This window comes from Abrus precatorius, unplaced genomic scaffold, assembly GCF_003935025.1.
Source record: "Abrus precatorius isolate BTA unplaced genomic scaffold, Abrus_2018 Scaffold3, whole genome shotgun sequence".
Classification (NCBI taxonomy): Eukaryota; Viridiplantae; Streptophyta; class Magnoliopsida; order Fabales; family Fabaceae; genus Abrus; species Abrus precatorius.
In genome coordinates this window covers 13,402,679-13,416,424 of record NW_020874373.1, presented here as the reverse complement: position 1 = coordinate 13,416,424, position 13,746 = coordinate 13,402,679, and the positions used below count along the sequence as shown (strand labels likewise).

At 28.7% G+C, this 13,746-nt stretch overlaps 1 protein-coding gene across 1 annotated transcript; it reads left to right on the top strand.

Annotated features, from left to right (window-relative positions):
• The first annotated feature begins 6,511 nt into the window (after positions 1-6,511).
• LOC113863344 (adenylylsulfatase HINT1) lies at positions 6,512-10,703 on the top strand. Its single transcript, XM_027496899.1, has 5 exons — positions 6,512-6,647; positions 7,226-7,283; positions 8,510-8,599; positions 10,101-10,218; positions 10,341-10,703. The coding sequence occupies exons 1-5, from the start codon at positions 6,592-6,594 to the stop codon at positions 10,406-10,408; spliced, it is 390 nt and encodes a 129-aa protein (XP_027352700.1). The 5' UTR covers positions 6,512-6,591; the 3' UTR covers positions 10,409-10,703.
• Positions 10,704-13,746: the final 3,043 nt, after the last annotated feature.

The window sequence follows — 13,746 nt, the reverse complement described above, 5'->3', positions numbered from 1 at the left end:
AAGTTAAAAACATCCGAAGCGCTGTTTGAATTTCAATTCATGGCCGAAGATCTAACGGGAATTTGGATTACTTTAAAAGATTTACATATGTTAGTTTCTTTTTAAAGAGGACAAGAAAAAAATAAATTGTATGACATTGATTGTTTAATATGCTTTTTTAACATGGCATACTTCTTTTATTTAAATTGAATTTTGAAATTAAATTTCTCCTTAAAAGAACAAATAAAGTGATTTAAGTGAGATACTGAATTAATTTGACTATCTTCTGGAATGGAACACACTTTAAGATATTATATATACAATTAATTATATAAATATATTATGTATTTAGATATACTAAATAAAAAGTTATGTTAAAATAAATATTCTTTTATGTTACAAATATTTAAAAAGATAAAAAAATATATATGTATGATAGTTTTATATTAAAAATTTATTTATTAAATATAAAATGAAGTTAAATAAAATATCCAAACAAAAATCACAATATATTTTACATAATAAAAAATTATAATATCATACACACTAAGGATAATAGTACATGATTATAAAAGTTTATACATACATGAGTTCGATGACCGTTGGAGTAATATTTTTATGTTATTTTACACTTATTGAAAAATGAATTATCAACATGGTCCAAAAGTAATTATTAGCATGGTTGACAAAAGTATATTTTATGGGTCCCACAATTTATGGTAAATCATTAAATAAGTTTTAGCCTTATATTTACTGAGTTGATTTAAGAACTTTAGGATTTGTAGGATGGAAGCTTAGGCTAATTAACTTGGCAACATAGGATGATTGGATGATGCAATATCCTCCTTAAATAGGATGGTGGGAGGGAAAAAAGTTAATTCAGCCTAAAATTATTTAAAAATTTGATTGATAACATATCAAAACACATAATCCTATGGAGAAGAATAATAAATATTTTATAGATATCAAATAGAAAAATATATTTAGTTAATTTCCAAAAATAAAAGAACAAGTGCAAACATATTTAACCTTATACATAGAATGGTGTCTTGCTTTCATTACTAGAAAACCTGCAAATATAAATAGATTTATAGATGAATTTTTTTATTATTATAGATGAATTTTAACATTACAGATAGATTTATAGACGATTCCAGTCTATTTGTAATATGCACGTCGATAAATAATTATATATGAATTTTTAAATTTGTCCGTAAATTATAGACAAAAAAAATTTGTCTATAATTTACAGACAAAAAAATTTGTCTGTAATTACAGATGAAAAAATCTATCTGTAAATTATAAACAGAAAAATTCGTCTGTAATTTATTTATGAAATTTTAAAAACATTATTTTATTTTTTTTATAAACATAATTATTCTTCACTGTTTCTAATTATCACAATTTATAAACATAATAAAAACTACAAAATTATATATTTAAATCATAAATTATTTATAAAATGTAAAATTAAAATGTCATTACAAATGAAGAAGAAAACATCTAAAAAGCTAATATCAAAAATAAAATAACACTGTATATCACTAAGAATCGGTGTGATCATCTTCCAAAAAATTATCTCCATCAATAGAGGAAGAATGACGCACAGAGCTGAAGATTTATGATGTTAGAGCTGGTGGAGGAGGAGAAAGAGGTGTAGAAGTGTTTGCTCTCATGAGCTCAAAGTATGCATACATCTGCATATGCTGCTGCTACATTTGTTGTTGCACCTTCCTCTGCATCCTCGATGCTACCTTCTTCTCCATTTTTTTCTTTCACTTCTTACTCTATAGACTTTCCTTGAGCATGGACCTAAGTGCGGACCATGTCCTTCACTTCCTCAGGCACAAGAGAAAGGGCATCTCCGGTGACAGATGCAGGGGACATTGGAGTCTGCAAAGCGGCTCCCCATGCCGTAAATGCGGCCTTTATAAAGGTCACTCACCGTCTCTGACCATATAGTATCCTTATCAATTGACTTTGAATCCTGAGAAGATATTTCCTCAAGAATTAAATCAAATATAATACATGTTTAGAGATCAAATACACAAATACATAATATTGTATTAACCTTTTATTTTATATTACATAAATTTCTAATGTAAATTTTGGCAGAATCTCCCCTAATATATGAATATTTCCTTATATTTGTTTACACTTAATACAACAAATTTCTAATGTAAATTTTGGCAGAATCTCCCCTAATATATAAATATTTCCTTATATTTATTTACACCTGATATAACAAATTTTTAATGTAAATTTTGGCAGAATTTTTTCTAATATATGAATATTTCCTTATATTTGTTTACACTTGATACAACAAATTTCTAATGTAAATTTTTGCAGAATCTCTCCTAATATATGAATATTTTCTTATATTTGTTTACACTTAATCAAACAAATTTTTAATGTAAATTTTGGTAGAATCTCTTTTAATATATGAATATTTTCTTATATATGTTTACACGTACTTAATACAAAAATCTAAATTTCCTTTACACATTATTTGTATAATATGTAATAATCTATTAATCAATGCATTAAAAACATACACATTACAATCATAAATCGTTCTAGAGCACATCCCCTTATAACTCCACAACATGCATATTCTACAAACTTCACAAACACAAACAATGTCACAGTACACAGTAATCAGGTTCAGAGAAGGACCTCTACACCTTTCCCCCTGGTCATACAATATCCAATCCTACAACTCTATCTTAGAAATTTTAAGTCTCTAAAATACATCAAAAAATAAAAAAACTAAATTGACTAAAAGTTACAGTTTCATACCAAGAACACAATGGTGCAAATTATCTTTCAAATGGATGCTTCAATCACTCACAAAGGCCAAAAAATTGAAGCTCCTAGAGAGAGAGAGGTGAGAGAGAAAGGAAATTATGCAAAATGAGGAAGAAGAAGGAGGAGACATGGATTTATGTGTTTCGCATATTACAGACAGAAAAATTTATTTGTAAATAGTTTAATGAAACGGTACGTTTTAAAGGTTTAATTATAGACGGATTTATCCGTCTATAAATTTGTCAAATACAGTTACATATAAAAAAATCGTCTGTAAATTGTCAGATAAAAAGTTAGTCAAAAACAATAATATTTACAGATAGATTTTTCTGTCTGTAACTCCTACTCCAAATTTTCCTCCAATTTTTAACTTATAGACAAATTTTTCCATCTATAACTATATTTGACAAATTTAACTAGTCAATAGATTTGTTTCAGTTTATACTGGATTCTTTACATATGTTAGTCAAACGCTAGTATGCAAAAATGACTTAGTATAGTAACATACATAAAAAGAAAGCTAATATCTATTTTGTTCTTATATTTGATATTAGTAGCAAGTTGTTTTTCTTTCTACTAGCATGACTATTATTACTGCTAATTATCCTCAACACTTTTTGGATACTCTTATAATCTTATTGGTTGAAAGGGTTAGTTCATTTCCTAGTATGTAATCAATAATTTATTATTAATAATCATGATTAAGAATTTTCTTATAATGAGAATGATTCATGATAGCCAATAATACCTATGCATCCATTCTATATGTTGTAGTAAGGACCACTTTAAAGTTCAATAAGAAATAAAAAAATAAGTATATGAGCATATTTAATTTTCTTTTTAAAAACAATATTTTATTTTTAAAAATAGAAAAGTATTTTTTAAAAATAAATCAAGCATGCTCTAAGTCTTTTTAATTTTCTCTAATTCTCAAGATTGTAAAAATATCGTTGGTAAAAAATAAAACTTTAATAATCTAAAATAAATTATCAATATTTTTACTATGTGACTTCTACACCTAAAACAATATGGAAAGTCATAAAATAATATTTTTTAGATAATGTATCAATTATTGAATTAGTTTTTCTATTTTTACTATATTATTAATAATTAGTAAGGTATTTTTACTTCATTTAGTTTTGCTATTTATAAAGGAATCATTGATGAATTTCATTAATTTTATTTTTTCTTTATTGCTTTGATAGTAAAATTAAAGTAAAATTAGTGTTTTAATTGTTTAATTTTAAGGTAAGTTTTTTTTATTCATTTTAGTCTTCTAACTTAAAAAGATATTTTAAATAAGTTATTTTCTATTAAAAATGTTAATTATGTTAAAAAATTGTTATTTTATGTATTGGGTAGATACTGCTAATTATCTTTTCTCAAATCTTTATTTATGTCTCTTCCATCTCATTCTCTTTCTCTTTCCTTTTTTTTTATTTTTTTATTTTTTTCTTCTTATTTTTCCTTCATTCTTCTTTGTTTTCAAATCTATTATGTAATGTTTAGTGAAAAATTGCTATAATGGCAGATTTTGTAGTTGCTTGAGGTTTTCCTTGCAACAACATCTAAACTTACTTTTTCTCTTATTCTACAACAATTCTTTCCTTATCTAAGTCTCCATAAAAATTGGTAAACAAAAAAATGGTCACTTAACCTAACTCCCTTTGAAACCATAAAAGACTTTTTAGCATTTAACATACTTTTTCGTCTTAGGACAAAAGATTCAAAATTGTAACGTCACAGTTGAGATTAAAAGAAAAAAAGTTTCAAACAAAGTGTAATTTTTTTATAACAAAATTGTTAGTATTTCAATCAAATTTTAGTTTAAAAAGCTTGAAGAAGTAACAAATGATTTTCAAGCACTTCTAGAAAGATAGTCTTCTGCTTTATTCTTTAAAGGCATTCTCAATTATGGTACTTAAATTGTTGTACAAATAACTCATGAATGAGGAAATTGACCAAAAAGGGAAGAAGAAAAGAGATAAAAAGATGAAGATGAAATGGAGAATAAAGAAGAAGAGGTGGAAGAAACAAAATTAGAAATATAAGGAAGAAGATAAACAATATCCACACATTACATGTTAAAAATAACAAATTTTTTAATAGAGTTAGCATTTTTAATGGAAAATGACTTATTTAAAATATGTTTATAAGTTAGATGGATAAAATTGATAAAAAAAAAATAAAGTTAAAAGACAAAATTGAAAATTACTTTAAAATTAGATGACAAAAACACTAATATTGCTTAAAAATAATAATAAAAAATTATGTGTGCGTTTGATTATTTTCTATTTTTGTTTTAAAATTATTTTATAAAATAATTTTCAAAAACTAATTTTTAGAAAAGAGTAAAAGAGTAAGTGAGAGAAAAAAAATATGAAGCAACAAAAGAAAAAGTACAAATTGGAAACTAGAAAATCAAAATATTCGGCAAATTCTTTGAATTTTTAATTTAAAAACAGAAAAAATGTTTTTTTTTTAAAGATTTTTAAAATCTCTCTTATCATATTTTTTTTGTTTTTATATTTCAAAAAAAAAACAGAGCCCTATTTGCTTGTAGATTTTTTTTAATAAAGTTTTTTCGTTTTTTCAACTTATAGTGCATGCAATTAATCAAGCACAACTTTAGTTCCTTGTAATAATAAAAATTATTACTCATCCATTGTTATCACCAAAAGCACACGTTAATCTCCCCCTCCCTCCCCCAAAGCAAGAAAAAAAGTTAGAATTTAGTAAAATTGATTTAAATTATTAAACATAATCGAGACACATGTTCAAATTAAATTAAATTTGATATATTTCATTAAAATAAATATTATAATTGAAGGAAATGATTATAGAATTTTGGCAATGCAAACTTCTGTTACTATTAAATTTAGTATATATATATAATCAAATAAACGATAAAATATAATTTCACATTTTTATTTCAAAAACAAATTTATTAGATAATTATTTTGATCGATAAAATTATAATACAACCTTGTGATAGCTTGTCGAGTCCATGATCTAGTTTATATTTGACCTAATTTAAGAAGAACTTATTTATTAAATAAGTAAAGTAAAAAAAGTTCTTAAATGGTTATTCAACCTAAAAGGGTAGGACAAAAACCTTTTTAGGCTTAACATGTCAGCCTATTTAAAAAATATAATAATACTAATAATAATAATAATATAGGATTATATATTTATTTATTTAAAAATTTAAATCTATTAATTTATATATAAATTTGACTCATTAATTGAATTTTTTTTACCTATTTAAAACACCTTGTTATAAAGGAGGTTTTTAAGACTGAATTTGAGTAAGTTTATTTAGAAAAATTTATAGAAAAAAGGAGTAAAACAATTAAATTTCTTCTTATAAATTAAAATAATCTAATATATATATAAATTTTTTTAAAAATAATTTAAAACTTAAAAAAAATAAAAATGCATAAATTAATTTTAATTTATAAAAAATTAATTTATTTCACTTTTGATTTAAAATCAAAACGTATTGAAAAGTTAAACTAGACCACAAATCATAAAAATGACTTATATCAAATAAATAAACTTCATTACTTCATGAGTTAGATCACTTCGAGTTATACAAAATCTAACCCAATTTGGTGTATTTTAATTCTTAAAAATTATTGTTTGACCAACAAATTTGGCACAAGAGAAAATAACAGGATGAAATGAAATGGGAACGTAGGACCCAATTTGGTTATGAAGGGGCCATACTTAGCAGCAATAAAACACAAAGTGAGTCAGCAAGCGTTCTTGTAGTGTTTTTGGTATCATCATTTGTTCCATTCCATGGCTTCCGAGAAAGAAGCTGCTCTTGCAGCCACTCCCTCTGATGCTCCCACCGTGTGAGCTTCTCATTCTTCTCTATCCACTGCACATGTTCATCATGCATTGCTCTCTTTCTTTGCTTAGTATCTGCCTATCTTGCAAAGATTCTTTGTTGTTAATCTGTTGTATATAAGTTCTGATTTCCTCGGTCAACGTGCGAAAATCCTGAAAAGCTTATACTTTTATGTGGTTAGGCTAAATGGGTAACCAAAAATTGAAGCTTGCTTTCAACATAATGGAAATGTGATACCATTTGGTCCCAAAATATTGTTATGGGTATCATTTGCTGTTGATTCTGTATACATATATGCTCGGTGCAATTCGTTTTAGTTTGAAACTTCTCTATTTCTATAATGCTTAATTACTTGTTTTTAATTGGGTGTATGTGCGTGTGCATATGCTGGTGTTTAGTGTATTTTATGCGGATATGGTAGCTTTCTTTCGTCTAGGTTCCCTCATTTTTTGTTTGACAAAAGGTTTTTCCTTCTTATTGCTTGAGGCAGGAGTAGGATGTGACACTAAATTTTAATATGATTTTTATTTATTTTTAGTTCCTGGTATTCATCTCCTTTCTCTTGTGTTCTATGATGACCAGATTTGACAAGATCATCAATAAGGAAATTCCTTCTACTGTGGTTTACGAGGATGATAAGGTGCTGTCTGATTCTGATGCTTGATGGATCCTCAACTTACCTTTATTAAGTTCTTTGCTTTCTTTTTCTTTTTACATGTTTGAGGATGTGACTGTAATTACAGATAGAGGGTGTGTATATATATATATATATATATATATTGCTTCAAATTCCACACAACCTGCAAGAGATGGTGACAAACAGACGTTTGTTATCGAAAACTAAAGCAGTTCTGTAAAGATCTCCACGTGTTGAAATTCATTTGTTGCCTTATGAAGTGTTGTTCTCTTTTGTTTTTCCAGTTTCAATGAAAGTCCTGGTTCATCTATATTGTTAATGAAGTCTTCTTAACATTTTATTGCACTCTAAAGTCTATACTTGTTGATCATGTGAAAGTGTATAATGTTTCAATGGGTGGTCCATGTTAAAGAAACCAAGCATTGTGATGTGCTCTTCCAATTGGCCACCTAAGAAAAAAAAGCTAATTTTGATTTTCTTGCTGGATTACACATTTAGACATGGCTCAAGTTCAGAGTTGAAGAAGGTTTCCAATCAATTTACATGTGTACTTGATTTTCTGCTAATTAATGTATCTATGGGGATACTCCAAACTCTCTTATTAATCTCTCTCCATTAGTTTTCTACTGCTCATGTATTCTTGTCTTGTTTCCTGCCTTCACTACTTTCAACCAAAACTTATATATAGCTAAATGTTTGAAATTTAATGTTTTGTAGTTGCTTTCTTGAGAGAGGTACTTCTTTTTGTTAGCCGTGGGTTCATCTTTTATTAATAATTCTGGCCCTGTCTTTAAATTTCCTTCTCCCTTGAAGAGATTTACTTACATGATCAGAATATTGTTTCTAATTTCATTATTTGCCTGATTGCAGACATCAATGTACATTTTATTTTGTCTTGTTTTTAGGATTAAAAATGTATTTTCTTATGGTCTTACCTTGTTCTAAAGGAAATGTGACTGCATTTTGCTCGAACCTCCAAGTATTATGATATAGTCTGACAGTTGGTTTAAGTAAAAAATAGTATCAATAACTAGGAAAAAAAAAAGAACTTGAGAAAATTCTTCTAATTGCACCTTCTGTTAAATGTTAATAAATTTCTTAGAAGCAACTCAACAAGTCCTGGCTAGCACTGTTTCATCATCTCTTATTCTGGTTAAGTTATTTGATTCTATTTGAAGGTGTATTGTAGCAGTTTATAATCCTTTCATCTTTTATTTTCTGTTTGGCAGGTTCTTGCCTTTAGGGACATAGCTCCACAAGCTCCTGTCCATATTCTAGTCATTCCTAAAGTTAGGGATGGGTTAACTGGTCTATCCAAGGTATTTGTCAATGGCCTTTTCTGCATCAGTAGGCATATTATGTTGTGTCAGATGTTCATTTGAAATACATTATTTATTATATAGAATAAAATAATATTTTTAAATTCATTTAGAAGGAACATATTATTTAGGAAAATTCATAGTAGTGATAAATTTCTTTCAGCATCAGCATACTGATAGCAGAAAGGTTTAATTTTTTCTTGTGAACAAGATGTGCAACTTGGGAGCTGTTTGATTTCATAGAAAACATTTTCTATTTCACTTGGAATTATAAATATGTCACCTTGTTTTCATTATGTTTCCTTATTATAAAGATTTATACCAGAAACAGTGAAAACTGAAAGCAACTTTCTGAAACCAAGCTGTAAGCAGGCTATACCTCTGAAATCATGTTTTTTTGGTTAGTTACCACCATCTACTTTGTTGTTCCCTCCAAACTTCCTTGAGCATCTCTGTCTCTCTTATTTGCTTGTAGACTGTAGTTGCTTCTTCTCATTGCTATCCTGACATACTGTTAGCAAGATGTACATCATCCTGAAAACTAATCAGAATACTATTTCTTGTTTGTGGTAGGTATTGATGTCAAATGCTTTTCTTGTATCAGGTTATATTACCTGTTCCATATTTCAATCATACTATCATCATTATTTTTCTAAGCAGTGGTGCAAGAACCTATTAACTGTATTGCCTGATCCGTTCTGGGAAATCAACTGTTATTTGATGATTATCAATGTAAGCTAGTATTAGTCTTGCTAACAAATTGAGCCAAGTCAGTCTCCCTATGAATCTATGATCTAGTAGTCAAGTTTGAGAATTGCTCCTTCACAATCAATCACTGAAACAGATCTTGTTGGTTAGTGTCACTAAAATTTCATCATTTCTTCCTATATCTTTTCAAATATTTTCATAATTTCTGCAGTGTTACTATTTTCTATCCAGTTGAAGTGTTAGTTTGATTATTGATGGGTTAAGAGACATTTTAAGGTAGCGTTTGGTAGATTTGTTATAATGGGACATAATATAACATATGGGTTCCCTTCTATTTTTGACACATTTTAGAAATATAACAGAATATAATGGTTGAAACTTAAAAAGTGGTATATTTTGGTTCTACTACAAGTGGTACAATTGAGGAGAAGTGGAGAACATGACAAAACTGCTCCATTTCATTCTATTCTACTCTGTCCTTGTGCCAAAAACTATCTTAATTTATTTCTCCTGCGTGGCATCTCTTTGCATTGCTATGCCCATAGCCGGATCAATTAACTTGCTCTGGAAAAGTGCAAAAGGAAAAGAAACTGCAAATGCATATATCTGGTGATGGCAGTCATTGACTCACTAGTCAATTATTCTTAAGCAACTCTTTTCTTCCTAATTGGAAAATCAAACCGAATGCAAATCCTTTCAACACCTTGAGTTAGCACCTAGAATTGTTCTACATTTTGTCAGGGTTATGTTTATGCTTTTATGATAATGATCTGTTTTATGGTATTGTTTCCAGGCTGAGGAGAGGCACTGCGAGATTCTTGGCCGCCTTCTATACACTGCTAAGCTGATTGCAAAACAAGAAGGTCTTGATGATGGCTTCAGGATTGTAATTAATGATGGGCCAAATGGGTGTAAGTGTTTTTCTCCATAACAGGAAGGAACTTTGGTCAATTATATATTTTTAATTTATAGGTTCTTGTGATTGTTTGATCTATATTTTTTATTTATTATTGAGCTGAGATGTTTTTGGCAGGCCAATCAGTTTACCACATTCATGTGCATGTCATTGGGGGACGACAGATGAACTGGCCCCCTGGCTAAAATGTGAAAAGATTCCTAGTGAGCCACTGAAATACTAATACTACTACCCTGCCTATTCAATCTAGCAATAATGGTTTTAAGTGGCTTAGAAAGAAATTAACTATGATGATGAGTTACATGAACTACTATGTTGAATTTGTGTAAAACTATACTACAAAGTTGTTTCCGGATTATGGTTGTTAATGGTGTTTCCTATGGCATGTTATAATTGCTGCTACACCAACATTGGTAGCATAATGTTTGTGGATAGCTGGACACTTCTGTGCCCATTTTGTGTGTGTTTTATTTGAGAGGTGTGGGGTGAGTGTCCTTGTTTAAGTTTATTAATGACTGGTCTTAACAAGCTTGAAAAATTATCATTCGTTGATTTAAAGCTAAGCTAACTTCAAGCATTGGTAAAGATTACACTATCATTAAGGAAAGCGTCTTATATTATCATGATAATTAATTTTGTAAATATTTCTAATAGCTTTTAAATAATTTTAAATAAATGATATTATAATTATAACTATAATATAGTTTTTTTTAATTGACAGTGAATCAACGTTAAAAAACGACAATAAGTCTAAGTTGTATCTCTTATGTCCTTTTTTTGGTCAACCTAATGTCCCAGGTTAGGTCCTTGATAAGAGGTTTTTGCCCCTTCGTACGAATCCATGAAAAGAGTTGGGGAAACATATTAGAGTATATTGTTTGAAAACATATTTCCTATTTCCATTATCGTCCCTACCATTCCCCATTCTGGTCCATGGGCATCCCTCATTCTGGTCATAAATGCAAATTCTCACTTCAAGTTTTGATGGCTCAGTCTGTAAGAACAGTCCATCACTCTCCCTCCTGTAAATCGTGAGATATAATTTAAAAGGTAAGAATAATAATAAAACAAAAAATTATTACAACTTGAATGCTTAATTTTTCAAGCCAAGTGCCTTTCTTCACAGATGTTCATACTGTTGGTGCCTCTGTAATTTTATGGAATTTTCATTTGGTACACAAAAAAGTCACATCAGTAAGTTTCTGATTCCATTTTTTTAGCCTTCAATTGAGGCTTCTCGGTTCCATCTGCATCAAGTAACGAATTAATGTAGGTTGTGGTTAAAAAATTTAAAATAATTTTAATTTTTAAAGTAATATTTCAAGATTGACCCTTCGTAGTTAACGGGCTTATGAGAATGGTTTAGTTTATATAAACATTATTAAATAAAAAATTGCATGAATTATATTTTTGAGCATATTAAATATAAAACATTGAATTTCTATCCAACAAATTTTAAACAAAAAATAAAAATGAAATTATTCAAAAAAATTAAAATAAACAATATAATTAGTCCCAAATATTTAAAATAAATATTCTAACTAATCTTTCTATTGTTTAAATATTTTTGAAAAAGCTTTGTATATTCAATTTCAACGATCTCACTCTCGTCGTCGGCATTTTTATTATCATAATTTAGAATTGAATATTAATTATGTTAATAAATTTTAAAATAAAATAAATTAGTAATTATAATTTTATAAATGATAATTTTAATTTAAAATAAATGTTAGGTAAGAAAGCATATTCACTTACGGAAAAAGTAATGTGAGCTGCAAGTGACATGGAGCTAGCCCACCTCGAGCCTGCCTAAGATTATATCTAAATAAGTCAAACTAAAAAAAGAAAATCAAATTTATTCAAACTTTCACCTTTTTTCCCCCTTGAGCGTTATCAAATTAGCTCACTAAGTAAGCCTATTTTACTAGCTCTATCTATTTAGCATTCCCTTGTTGTAAGGATATAGATTATTCTTAACCATTATTTTGATAATAAATCAATAGTTCGAATAATTCTAAAAAAAATAATCTAAAACGAATAACAGCTTTTCAATTAAAGTTGGCAAAAAAAGAAAAAATATTTACCAAAATAGTGAAGTTCTAAAATATATTATCAATACAAGTAAATGGTACAGTAACTAAATTGCAAAAGGTACTATAACATAGAAATCCAACATGTGTTAGTATGGAGCCTGTTGTGCCTTTCCAACAGGCACAATATATAGTGGATGTGGAAGGCTATTTAAAAGGGATACGGATCCAGTGCAGTTGACGCGGGAACTGCACGTGCAGTTCTTCATTCGCTTAAACCATTTTGACACGGCTTAAGCGAACGAAGGCTTAAGCCAATACCACAAGCATGGAGCGACACATTAAACTAAAGCGAATGGGTGATGCGCTTGAGCTAAAATATACTCGCTTAAGCGAAAAATAACAGAGAGAGATTACAAAATGGCTTAAGCGTGCTTGATTTAGCTTAAGCTGATGAGTTGTGGGCTTAAGCGCATATTTATAAGGCTTAAGCGCGTATATGATGGGCTTAAGCGAAACCTTAATGGCTTAAGCCTAAAAAAACAGAGAGCACACCTCCCAGGATTACACATTCGCTTAAGCCTTCATGGCTTGGCTTAAGCGGAGAAACCAATAGCTTAAGCAGATATGCTTTAGCTTAAGCGAAAATTGCATAAAAAGAATGCAGAGAGAATGCTCTTTTGGATTGATAAACTGGCTTAAGCTATAACATATTAGCTTAAGCGAACCAATACCAGTTTAAGCGAGCACTATGTAGCTTAAGCGAAATTTGTGGGCTTAACCGATTATTGGGGGGCTTAAGCGAAGATGCAGGAAAATTGAAAAACAGCAGCTTAAATTGACAGACATGGATATACTATTTCTGAAAACAAAATACATTTGTCCTTTACATAATTGTTTTTGGCAAAAGAAAATAAAATGATTAAGATACAACAACTTTTAATTATTAATCAAGGATTGAACAAGTTGTGTCATCCAAAGGGTCCTGAAAAAAAAAACATAAATCCATCAAACAAAATTATACAACGATGAACTAAAGCACTAAATTTTCATTTTGAAATTTAATGAAAATTGAATTGATTGTTCAAAGTTTGAGGAGGATGATAAGATGGAGGTGCTGAACAATGTATATCACAAGGTTCAGAAGGAGGACTGGGTTGATATTCCTAAAATATTTATCAAATAAATACCATATGGTTAATAAGGAATCAAAATTGAAAGTAATGCATTAGCAAATTGATTGATATATGTACCTTACCATGTTGGTTTTGTAATTGACCTCTCGTTATCCTATTTCTTTTCCTTTTTCCTTGTAGTTCAACCCAACTTTTGAATCGTTTATATGTATTCCTCTTTAAGCTTGGTCGGTGCTTGAAACCTTTTGGGATTGTACCATCATTGATCATTGACTTAGATGCATGATTGTCAGTGTCACTGTTAACATGTTGTGTTTGTAATCGAAGGTGTAAGATTTGACGACACACAACATTTAA

Excerpts from the sequence above, each read along its gene's own strand:
- LOC113863344 (XM_027496899.1), top strand. The coding sequence starts at position 6,592 with ATGGCTTCCGAGAAAGAAGCTGCTCTTGCAGCCACTCCCTCTGATGCT. Across the intron at positions 7,284-8,509 it reads TGGTTTACGAGGATGATAAG|GTTCTTGCCTTTAGGGACAT; the intron begins GTGCTGTCTGAT and ends TCTGTTTGGCAG. Across the intron at positions 8,600-10,100 it reads GGTTAACTGGTCTATCCAAG|GCTGAGGAGAGGCACTGCGA; the intron begins GTATTTGTCAAT and ends TATTGTTTCCAG.